The 11,313-nt window shown below is 35.7% G+C and overlaps 1 protein-coding gene, 3 non-coding genes and 1 pseudogene across 6 annotated transcripts; 4 read left to right on the plus strand and 1 right to left on the minus strand.

Annotated features, from left to right (window-relative positions):
- The first annotated feature begins 2,695 nt into the window (after positions 1-2,695).
- Positions 2,696-4,379, plus strand: LOC141818285 (pectate lyase-like). 3 transcript variants are annotated; one of them, XM_074705805.1, is made up of 5 exons: positions 2,696-2,919; positions 2,989-3,649; positions 3,750-3,853; positions 3,930-4,068; positions 4,155-4,379. In XM_074705805.1, the coding sequence occupies exons 1-5, from the start codon at positions 2,696-2,698 to the stop codon at positions 4,377-4,379; spliced, it is 1,353 nt and encodes a 450-aa protein (XP_074561906.1). The 3 variants fall into 3 exon arrangements, with proteins under 3 accessions (XP_074561906.1, XP_074561908.1, XP_074561909.1); XM_074705807.1 differs by having other exon boundaries at positions 2,696-2,889; positions 2,971-3,649; XM_074705808.1 differs by having other exon boundaries at positions 2,696-2,889.
- Positions 4,380-5,970: 1,591 nt separating this feature from the next.
- LOC141818286 ((S)-coclaurine N-methyltransferase-like) lies at positions 5,971-11,309 on the minus strand (annotated as a pseudogene).
- Positions 8,216-8,289, plus strand: TRNAV-CAC (transfer RNA valine (anticodon CAC)). The gene has a single exon. It is a non-coding gene; the product is annotated as a tRNA-Val (tRNA).
- On the plus strand, positions 8,410-8,483 carry TRNAV-AAC (transfer RNA valine (anticodon AAC)). Its single transcript has one exon. It is a non-coding gene; the product is annotated as a tRNA-Val (tRNA).
- Positions 8,741-8,814, plus strand: TRNAV-AAC (transfer RNA valine (anticodon AAC)). Its single transcript has one exon. It is a non-coding gene; the product is annotated as a tRNA-Val (tRNA).
- Positions 11,310-11,313: the final 4 nt, after the last annotated feature.

The raw sequence follows: 11,313 nt of genomic DNA on the forward strand, positions 1-11,313 counted from the left end.
CAACTAGATTCATCCAGAAAAGGAAATAATTAGTTATCTAAAAAGCTCTGATTGGGTTATTTTTGTACTTTACTGAAATGCATACCAAAGGGAGTCTTAAGTTTTGATAAGTCAAATATTTATAACCTCCATTAGTCTATTAGGCCATGATACCGTGTCAGCAAAAGCTAGCTACCTTATCTTGTCAGACCAGCTTCACAAACTTCTAGAGGTGAATCACTGGTTTTTTCCGTTGGAAAAGTTGGTCTAGATATACACAGCAGATAGGGTTCGTTTAGGTCATTAACCTAAATGTCATACCAATAGTATTCGGCTCAAATCACAACAATAAAAAAAATCTAGAGAAATTAAACAATGAATTGGAATATACATTGATAAATAAGGGAAGAAATCTAATCGCTTATCTCAAAACCATTCTATGACTCTAAAAAGAGTTAATGGCAAAAGTCCTAAAGACTAGGAAATAAGTGCAAAGAAGAAAACTTACGAAAACAACTACTACAATCATCATTAGCAAATTGGTATAAAATGGTGAAAAGACCGTCTAATGATCCAACGAGTAATTACTAAAAAAATGGGAGAAATGAAGTACCTGCATCGCCAACTACAAGAACACGGACCTGCCTAAGAGGAGGACCGCTGTTGTACTCCCAATTACTGCTCTCCCTCTCCTTCTGCCTCCAAAACATGGTAGTTGCGCACGGATCCTTGGATCAGATTAAAGATCGACCTCCTGCAAATCGAAGACGGAGAGGATCGGTTGCAATGTCACCTCGCCAAATTGAGCATCATCATCCAGGAACGCCGACAAAAGACTCGAAATCACAACGAGAAAAGCATCGGCGGTCGATTCGCGATCCAGCAAGAAATGCAACCGCGCAGCTTGTAGATCAAAAAGGCACGACGATGGAGAGCCCCAAAGCTAAAGCAATCGTGAGGTTGAGAGATCTTCGGCTTAATTTTTCCTGATTTTTTTTCTTATTCTTTTGATGCATTTCATTCGTTTGGTTTTGGTTTTGGTTTTCCACTCGAGAGCAAACCCAGAAGGTGCTGGAACACGCAAAGGTGTGAAATGGGCTGGGCCTCCGTGGCATTTTATTTTGAAGTGGAGGAATGACCCGAATTCTAAGTCGTTATTTAGAAAGGTGCTTGCAGGAATGACTAAGCGTGACAGGCTGTCGTTATCAAAAGAGCATTTATTAAAAGTGAAAATAATTCTATTCACTATTATTAATCTAAAGCAAAAAAATATTTTAAATTTGAATCAAATTCAAATTTATAAAAAAAAATTAAAGTAAACTTGAATAATTATTTTAATAACTTGATTCGTTTACGATGAAAGCTCGTTGACTCCGCCATCCAAAACACTTATTTATAGGGGGAGATCAATCTATTATTCTTTTATTTTAAATTAGTTTTTTAATCAAAAGAACATTTATTAAAAGTGAAAAAAATTCTATTCACTATTATTAATCTAAAGCAAAAAATATTTTAAGTTGTCCTATAATTTTAGATTTGCTATGAGAGATTATTTACAGCGTAAATTTTATTAAAATTTACATATGTAATATTTAGATAAATAAAAAAGAACAGTTCAAATGGGACTTTTTTATTTATGCTAATTTGAAATGTTTTTTGTACTTTACTCGTGAATAGTTAGTAATTTAAAAGTATTTATATTCACAGTTTCCTTCTTATCAGAATCTTGATTATTATAATCATAAATTAGTAAAATGAATAACAAATTAGGGTAATGAGAAGTATACTGATTAAAAATAAGACATTGATTGTTTTAAAAAATAGAATGATAAATGAACAAGATATTTGTGAATATGTATGATATTTGTATGGATAATTAAGAACTTAATTATATTTGTTTAAAACTCATAAATGATCTATAAATAATTATAATTTTATTTTTATAATATAAAATCTATAATGAATAAAAATATAAAATTTATAATATAATATTACATATATATTTTAAAAACAAAATAATAATGTTTATTTATTAAATTATTATTTAATTCAACTAAAATTGGATAAAACTTTTAGTAAATAAATTTAAAAAACTCAATAAATTACAGATTATTTAGTACCCTGTTTTGATTTATTTTTTTATTTTTCCTCTAAACTTCAGATGGAATCAGTAATCGTAGCGGCCCCACAATCATATGTGAGGAGGTAATTGAGAAGTTACATTGATCATGATGGGAGAGAATATTGCCCTTGATATTTAATCCTTATTCACTTTAGTAAAAGTAAATCCATCTAATAGTAACAAATTCAATTATACCTTGAGATAAAGTTGGCAAGATAACAATTAATGTGGCAAAATTTAATTAAGACATGAAAATAAGTCCAACACCCGACACATTCCAAATATAGTAAGGATGTCAACGGCCCCTAGATCCTCCTTTCCCTCCGAACAATCCAAATCTAATCTCTCAACTAAATGCCAACACTACTAACTAACCCACCTACGCCCCAAACCTCTGGTGGCCAACCTCCCTTGTCGCTTCCTCTTCCTCGCTATTTAAGCAGCCTCGCCCTCCCATGGCTCCATGTTGCAGGGGGCTACCAACAATGGCCCTCTCCTCTTAGGCCTCACCTCTCTCCATCTCTGACCTCCCAACAATTTACCTCGTACTGGTTCGAACGCGCGCAGATCTTAGCTAGCTAGAAAGAAATCGCCATGGAGTCATCAAGGCCAAAGCTCCTCTTCCTCTGCCTTCTCTTCTTGGCCTTCGCTGCCTCCGCCATCGCCCACATCGCCGAGTACGATGAGTACTGGGAGAAGAAGGCGGCGCTGGCCCTCGCCCAGTCCAAAGCCGCCTACAACCCCAACCCCGAGTCCGTCGCCAACACCTTCAATGCCGATGTCCACAAGTATAATAACTGTTTTGAGATTTTAATTTCGTCTTGATGATTTTGATTTTGATTTTGGTTAATTTCAATTCAAATCGGAAGAGCGATGGATATGGAGAGGGAGCATGCGAGCACGAACAGCACGAGGAGAGGGCTGCGCGGGAGGAAGAAGAAGGGCGGGCCGTGCGTGGCGACGAACCCGATCGACCGGTGCTGGAGGTGCCGCGGCGATTGGCACAAGAACCGGAAGCGGCTGGCGAAGTGCGCGAGGGGGTTCGGGCGGCACACCACCGGCGGGATGGCCGGGCGGTTTTACGTCGTGACCGACCCGAGGGACGACGACATGGTGAACCCGCGGAAGGGCACGCTGCGGTGGGGCGTGACCCGAAACCGGCCGCTCTGGATCGTCTTCGCCAAGGACATGATCATCCGCCTCAGCGAGGAGCTGATCGTGAACAGCAACAAGACGATCGACGGCCGCGGAGTCAACGTCCGCATCGCCAACGGCGCCGGCATCACCATCCAGTACGTCCACAACGTCATCCTCCACAGCCTCCACATCCAGGACATCACGCAGGGGGACGGCGGCTTGATCCGCGACTCCGAGACGCACTACGGCCTCCGCACCCGCAGCGACGGCGACGGCATCTCCATCTTCGGCTCCAGCGACATCTGGATCGACCACGTCTCCATGTCCAACTGCGGCGACGGCCTCATCGACGCCATCATGGGATCCACCGCCATCACCATCTCCAACTCCCACTTCACCCAGCACAACGACGTACGAATTAACACACACAATTCATCAAATCGATCGACCACAAACTAATTAACACAATTCCTCGATCTCTGCGCGCGTATTAATTAATTCTCTCCTTCAGGTGATGCTGTTTGGGGCTAGCGATTCTTACTCGCCCGATGCGCTCATGCAGATCACCGTCGCCTTCAACCACTTCGGGAGAGGTCTCGTCCAGAGAATGCCAAGGTATAATAATAATTCAAACATCTCGTACGTCTTGCTCGATATCGATCGATATCACAATTCACAAACTAATAAGCAGATGCCGGTGGGGATTCGTTCACGTCGTTAACAACGACTACACCCACTGGCTGATGTACGCGATCGGCGGCAGCAAGCACCCCACCATTCTCAGCCAAGGGAACCGGTTCATCGCTCCACCAAACATCTATGCCAGAGAGGTAAGAAGCGATTAAGGTCGATTAATCCTGTACTTTTGGCAGCACTCGCAAATTAAATGCCTGCCTAATTTCTAAACTCATTGCAGGTGACGAAGAGAGAGTACTCTCCGGAGAACGTCTGGAAGGACTGGAGCTGGAGATCCGAAGGTGACCTGATGAAGAACGGGGCGTTCTTCGTGCAGTCGGGAAGCGACCCGAACAAGGCGACGTTCGACCAGAAGGATCTGATCAAGGCGAAGCCGGGAACGTTCGTGAACAGGCTCACGCGCTACTCGGGCTCTCTGGATTGCGTCCGCGGCCGGCCATGCTAATTCTTCTGCTTCGCGTGAGACCATGCGAGTCATTCATTCTTCGAGGGGAGTGTGATATAGTATTTGATTATTAATTAATTTTACTGAAAACTCAACTCTAATTCTATAAAATACACTATACTCGTAATTAATATTTCAAATGATAATTAATTTCAAAGCAAATACACTATACTCGTAAATTCGAGATGAACATCTACAAAACCATGCAACCAATATTCTTCCAGTTATATAATTATAAAAAGAGAGATTATTTTTTCTTAAACAGATAGAGTGCAACCATCCACTCGTCCCCTTTGTTGTATCCAAAAAGCTCCGCAACTGAGATGAAGAAAGTCCTCCAATATGCCGTCCATTTAGTAGCTGAGTCCCTGCCGTAACATCTGGATTGAGGAAAACTATGGAGTCAGAGATATTAGAAAATGAGCTGTTGAACTAAAATCTTAGGATCCTAATAACGAAAGGCAATTTCAGTATGAATATTTAATAATTTCTTGAATGACAGTGGGCAAAGGCTCACAGTATTACATGCACCGTGATGTTACTTACTTTCAAAAGAATAGCTAAATCAAAGTTTTAAACTCAAACGTACCTTGTCCTTGCATAATGCGACCCATTGACGAGCCAATGGTTTAGCACAGTAACATCATCCTACAAAGTGAGATAAAGGTTAAAACGTCATAAGTTATCCCTGGGTTAGTTATATAATATGTGATCAAAAATTCAAAATTCCATTCCTGTTATTAATTGGTAATGGCTGCGACTTCAGATTTCAGCATTGTAGGATGACTTAATGTTTTTCTAGTCAAATAAACCATGTTTCTACACTGTGGATCAAAATTCTATCTTTTGTTTTGTGTTGGTAAAAGCAATCCAATTAATATAACTATGAAGGGAAATTATGGGGCATTTCATATAGTAACATCTCTTAGACATAACTAATTATAATGAGAGGGAAAAAACCTATTTTGAACTCCTCCTACTACTACTACTTGAGAAGGAAATCCCTGTTGAAACATCACTAGGGGATGACTCTGTCATAGTGAAGAAGTCCATATTGAAGAGCATCAAGGAGGAAGATGTTATGATGTATGTGTGGCATTTCAGAGGAGGATTTGCTGCAATGGAAGAACACCACTATCAAGGAATTTGGTTTCTTGCTCTCTAAGGACTTGCAATTTTTAAGTTGTTGATGTTGTGTACAAGCAAAAGTAGTACAAGATTTGGAAGAGAAAAAACAAAATTTGGAAAAATAAGATTTTATGATGGTGAAGGGGAAAGGTTGTAGAGGAAAGAGAAATAGGTTTTATGGAGGAAGGGGGACCATGGTGCCATATTAAATTTGCAGCCTCCTCTTGAGGAAATTGAAGAGGGATAAAAGAACCCATTATGATATAAAGTTGTGAGAGAAAATATTGTATTTTTCATTTAGAAATACAAAACATGTATTTATATTCTTTAAGACAAATAATTCTAAAACTTAGACATAAGACTAGGTTATGTCTTAAACTAAGTTGCATCTAATATTTTAAATATGCTAAAATTGTGCAGCATGGTATTAATTTATTTTCTTTGCCAGTGGTCCTTTATTAATTTACAAGGCAAACTTCTTAAATACTATTAATATGCAATGCACAGGACAGTTTACTAGTTTCCTTCCCATTGATGTTTTGAGAATTAGGTGAGTGGTTAACACCTTTTTTTCTTGTTGAATGGGCTGTTCAACCAGATGAATTGAGGATTTATAGATGGGTGCGTTAGTCTAGCCTGGCAGTGGTGGTTGTTTTTTTTATGGTTGATCTGGTCGGGCAAGACCTGTTGCAATAGCATTGCCTAACGGTTATAATCTTGTGGTAACATTTCTTACTAGGTTGATGTCCATTAATCATGCAGTCTAGTAACCTCATCTATTCAAAGGAAATACGGTATAACATGAAACAAAATTCCTTTAATATTAGCAAAAGGAAAATATTAGTATAAAATCCAGATTTGTATATGCGAATAGGGGTGAGCAAGTTTGGTTAAATCGAACAAACCGACCAAATTGACTGAATTTAAAAATTTAGTTCGGTTATTTCAGAATTTTATTTTTTTTTCCAAAAAATCGGTTAATTCAGTTCAGTTTCAATTTCGGTTTCGGTTTTAAAATTTCTTATTCGGTTAAATCGAATTAATTAAAATAAAAAAAATAATCGGTAAGTTCCTAAGTAAGTGGACTTATAAATCTTTATTTAATTGATAAATCTTCCATAATACTTTAAAAAATCTGATTATTTCAGTTAACTCGGTTTCCAACTAAATTAATCGATATTTTATCAATTTGGTTTGTTCGATTTTTATTTAATAATTCGATCGATTCGGCTAGCTCGAAAAAATTCGGTTCGATTCGATTTTAATTAATTCGGTTCGATTTTAACTGAATACTCAACCTACACGTAATTACATCCTTAGAAAAATATCATGAAAATTGTATTTCTCAATAGGATAAAAAAATATTATTAAAATATTAATCTTGATGTTGTGGTGTAGTTGGTTATTATGTTAGTCTAACACACTGAAGATCTCCGATTTAATTTCAGTGGTTCAAGTTTGGGCAATTTTACTTAAGTTGTTTTTTTTTCAAAGTTAATTTACATATTAAGGAGACAAAAACAAGTAAGTTAAAGAACAAAGTAAAGTTTGAGTTATTGTTAATTTACATCCTAGCAAACAAAAACAAGCAAGACAAGGAATAAAGACAAGGAATAAAGTAAAGTAAACTGTGATTCCTAGAACATGGTGTGATGGTAATAGATATGATACTTTTCCTAAGTAATCAGGATTTAAAACGCATGCATGTAGCGCATTTGAATAATTATTGGCACTGAGACACCACATCAAGAGTCACCTTACCTCTTGCAATTTGCTATAATCAGAGTAAGTTGGATACCTGATATAAAAAATTAAAGTAAATTTTGGCGATCAAGACAATGATGCAACGGTGAGATGCTTCCACATTCACATAAAATATCATGGAAACTGTATTTCTCAATAGGATGAAAAACTTTATTTTAATTTGAATATGGTGTCATGGTGTAGTTGGTTATCATGCTAGTCTAACACACTGAAGGTTTCCTGTTCGAGTACGAGCGACGCCAATTAATTTATTTTATTGCAACGTTAATTTACAAGAAAAACAAGTTAAGAAACAAAGTAAAGTTTGAGTTTTTTTTACGATACTTTTCCTAAGTAATCAGGGTTTAAAACACATGCATATTATTTGAATAATTAGTGACGCTGAAAGTCAAGAGTCCCCTTATTTAAGTTATTTTTTTTCAATGTTAACGTACATCTTAAGGAGACAAAAACAAGTAAATTAAGGAACAAAGTAAAGTTTGAGTTTTTGTCAGAGTTAATTTACATCCTAAGCAAACAAAAATAAGCCAGATAAGCAACAAAGTAAAATAAACTATGACTCATAGAGCATGGTGTAATGGTAATAGGTATGATGTTTTTCTTAAGTAATTAAGGTTTAAAACGCATGCATGTAGCACATTTGAATAATTAATGACGCTGAGATGCCATATCAAGAGTCACCTCACTTCTTGGAATAATCGGAGTAAGTTGGATGCCTGATATAAAAATAAAGTAAATTTTGGCCCCCCAAGGCTACATACGCAACAGTGAGATGCTTCCGCATTCACATAAATTATCATGAAAACTGTATTTTTCAATGAGATAAAACACTTTATTAAAATATTAAATATGGTATTGTGGTGTAGTTGGTTATTATGTCAATCTAATACACTGAAGGTATAATACAATAAAGTAAATTTTTGCCTCCAATATTAAAATGTAATGGTGTCGTGGTGTAGTTGGTTATCACGTCAGTCTCACACACTGAAGGTCTCCGGTTCGAGTCCGGGCGATACCAATTAATTTGTTTTTTTTCGACGTTAATTTACAACAAAAATATGATACTTTTCCTAAGTAATCAGAGTTTAAAACACATGCATATCATTTGAATAATTAGTGACATTGAAACACATGTAATGGTGTCGTGGTGTAGTTGGTTATCACATCAGTCTAACACACTGAAGGTCTCAGGTTCGAGTCCGGGCGACGCCAATTAATTTATTTTTTTTTCAACGTTAATTTACAACAAAAATATGATACTTTTCCTAAGTAATCAGGGTTTAAAACACATGCATATCATTTGAATAATTAGTGACATTGAAACACATGCAATGGTGTCGTGATGTAGTTGGTTATCACGTCAGTCTAACACATTGAAGGTCTCCGGTTCGAGATACTTTTCCTAAGTAATCAGGTTTAAAACACATGCATATCATATGAATAATTAGTGACATTAAAACACATGCAATGGTGTCGTGGTGTAGTTGGTTATCACGTCAGTCTAACACACTGAAGGTCTTCGGTTCGAGTCCGGGCGACGCCAATAAATTTATTTTTTTTCAACGTTAATTTACAACAAAAATATGATACTTTTCCTAAGTAATCAGGATTTAAAATACATGCATATCATTTGAATAATTAGTGACATTAAAACCTATGTAATTGTGTTGTTGTGTAGTTGGTTCACATGTCAGTCTAACACATTGAAGGTTTCTGGTTCGAGTCCAGACAGATGCCAATTAATTTATTTTTTTTCAATGTTAATTTACGACAAAAACTAAGTTCAGAAATAAAATAAAGTTTGAGTTTTTTTATGATTCTTTTCCTAAGTAATCAAGGTTTAAAACACATGCATATCATTTGAATAATTAGTGACGTTGAAACGCCACGTTAAGAGTCACCTTACTTGAGTTTTTTTTTTTTCAATATTAATGTACATCTTAAGGAGACAAAAACAAGTTAAGGAACAAAGTAAAGTTTGTGTTTTTGTCAGAGTTAATTTACATTCTAAGCAAACAAAAATAAGCTAGACAAGCAACAAAGTAAAATAAACTATCTCCTAGAGCACGGTGTAATGACAATAGATATGATGCTTTTCTAAAGTAATTAGGGTTTAACGCATGCATGTAGCGCATTTGAATAATTAGTGACGCTGAGACACCACGTCAAGAGTCACCTCACTTCTTAGATTAATCGGTGTAAGTTGGATACTTGATATAAAAAAATAAAATAAATTTTGGCCCCTAAGGCTATAATACAACAATGAGATGCTTCTGCATTAACATAATTAGATCTTCAAAAAAATATCATGAAAGCTATATTTCTAAATAGGATGAATGATTTTTTTTAAATATTAAATATGATATCATGGTGTAGTTGGTCATGAAAACAAGTTAAGGAGCAAAGTAAAGTTTGAGTTTTTTTATGATACTTTTCCTATGTAATCAGGATTTAAAATGCATGCATATAGCGCGTTTGAACAATTAGAGATGTAGATGTCGCGTCAAGAGTCACCTCATTTATTGGATTAATCGGTGTAAATTGGATACCTAATATAAAAAAATAAAGTAAATTTTGACCTCCAAGGCTATGATACAACGGTGAGATGCTTCCGCATTCACGTAATTAGGAGTGAGTAAAAGTTTGGTTAAATCGAACAAACCGATTGAACCAATCAAATTTAAAAAATTCGATTCGGTTATTTCAAAATATTAATTTTTTTAAAAAATCGATTAATTCGATTTGATTTCAGTTTTGAAATTTCTTATTCGGTTAAACCGAATAAATTACTGAATAAATTGAATTAATCAAAATTAAAAAATAATCGATAAATTTCTAAGTAAATAAACTTATAAATCTTTATTTAATTGATAAATCTTTCATAATACTTAAAAATTTTGGTTCATTCGATTTTCAATCGAATTAACCGAGATATTTTATCGATTCGGTTTATTCGATTTTTATTTGAAATTTTAACTATTTCAGTTAGCTCGAAAAAATTTAGTTCGATTCGGTTTGATTTTAACTGAATACTCAGCCCTATATGTGAAGAAAATTAATCAGAAAATAGAGAAGTAGGTTTGTTGAAGACATGGTTCCTCCGGCGAAGAAGTATTTTGTAATGCAGTCATCTTCATTTTTATCCTAAGTTAAGAGGGAATATTCAAGACATGACATGAAGGCTTTGGGACAATAAAAAATTAGAATGCAAATAGTACTCAGTAGCAACACAAAGAAAATGGTTCTTCCATGTGATTAGGAAACCAAAAATATACAAACATGAAAAAGATGAAATAAACATGTGTAGGAATTTGATTTAATGCAAAGCATTATTTGGTAATCTTCAAAGATTAGTCATCTCTAGAATTGTGAAACAAATGCCAACTAGTGCAACTAGTGCACAAAAAGGAGTAAAGAGTACCTCAAAGTGATAAGCAAATGTTTTATGACAAAAGTGCTGAATGAAAAACAAGCTAATCTCCCTTCATCCATAAAGACATCTTCTTAAGAAGTTCCTTATAGTTCTTCATATGCTGCAGGAATTAATGCAACAATGAACAGGTTTCGACGGGGAAAAAGAAACGAGTAAGATTACCTCTACAGATTCCTATTTAATAATTCGGTCGAACGAATCCTTCATTTCGACATTGCTGATGTTAGCCACAATTATTTCTACATTAGGGAGCTCAAGGTGCCTAAATATAGTTTGGTGCAAATTTCAACTTTCATGCACAAAACTGTGTACAATTCATATACTTTCATTACTTTAGAAATGACATTAACCTCTCAAATCAATGGAAATTGAGAACTTCAAATTAGAGCATACCTACACTGCTCTTCTTTGTAAGCTTTCTGAGAAGATGAGTTACATATCCCTGTGACCTCGCAGTTTTTGTATTTCTTTGCAACATATATTGAAAAGGAACCCCAACCACAACCTATGTCAAGAATTTTTTGGCCATCTTTCAGTTGAGCTCTTTCACAGTACAATTCTAACATTGCGTTTTCAGCATCTTCCAATTTGCTTGTTTTGTCCTTGAAA

Source organism: Curcuma longa, unplaced genomic scaffold (assembly GCF_044706935.1).
Source record: "Curcuma longa cultivar G26 ecotype Majalengka, Jawa Barat unplaced genomic scaffold, ITB_CL_G26_1.1 contig_24159, whole genome shotgun sequence".
Taxonomy (NCBI): Eukaryota; Viridiplantae; Streptophyta; class Magnoliopsida; order Zingiberales; family Zingiberaceae; genus Curcuma; species Curcuma longa.

Bases quoted from the DNA above. Each gene is read 5' to 3' on its own strand.
- LOC141818285 (XM_074705805.1), top strand. From the start codon at position 2,696: ATGGAGTCATCAAGGCCAAAGCTCCTCTTCCTCTGCCTTCTCTTCTTG. The intron at 2,920-2,988 runs GTCTTGATGATT...GGATATGGAGAG, and splicing joins TGTTTTGAGATTTTAATTTC to GGAGCATGCGAGCACGAACA. The intron at 3,854-3,929 runs GTATAATAATAA...ACTAATAAGCAG, and splicing joins CTCGTCCAGAGAATGCCAAG to ATGCCGGTGGGGATTCGTTC.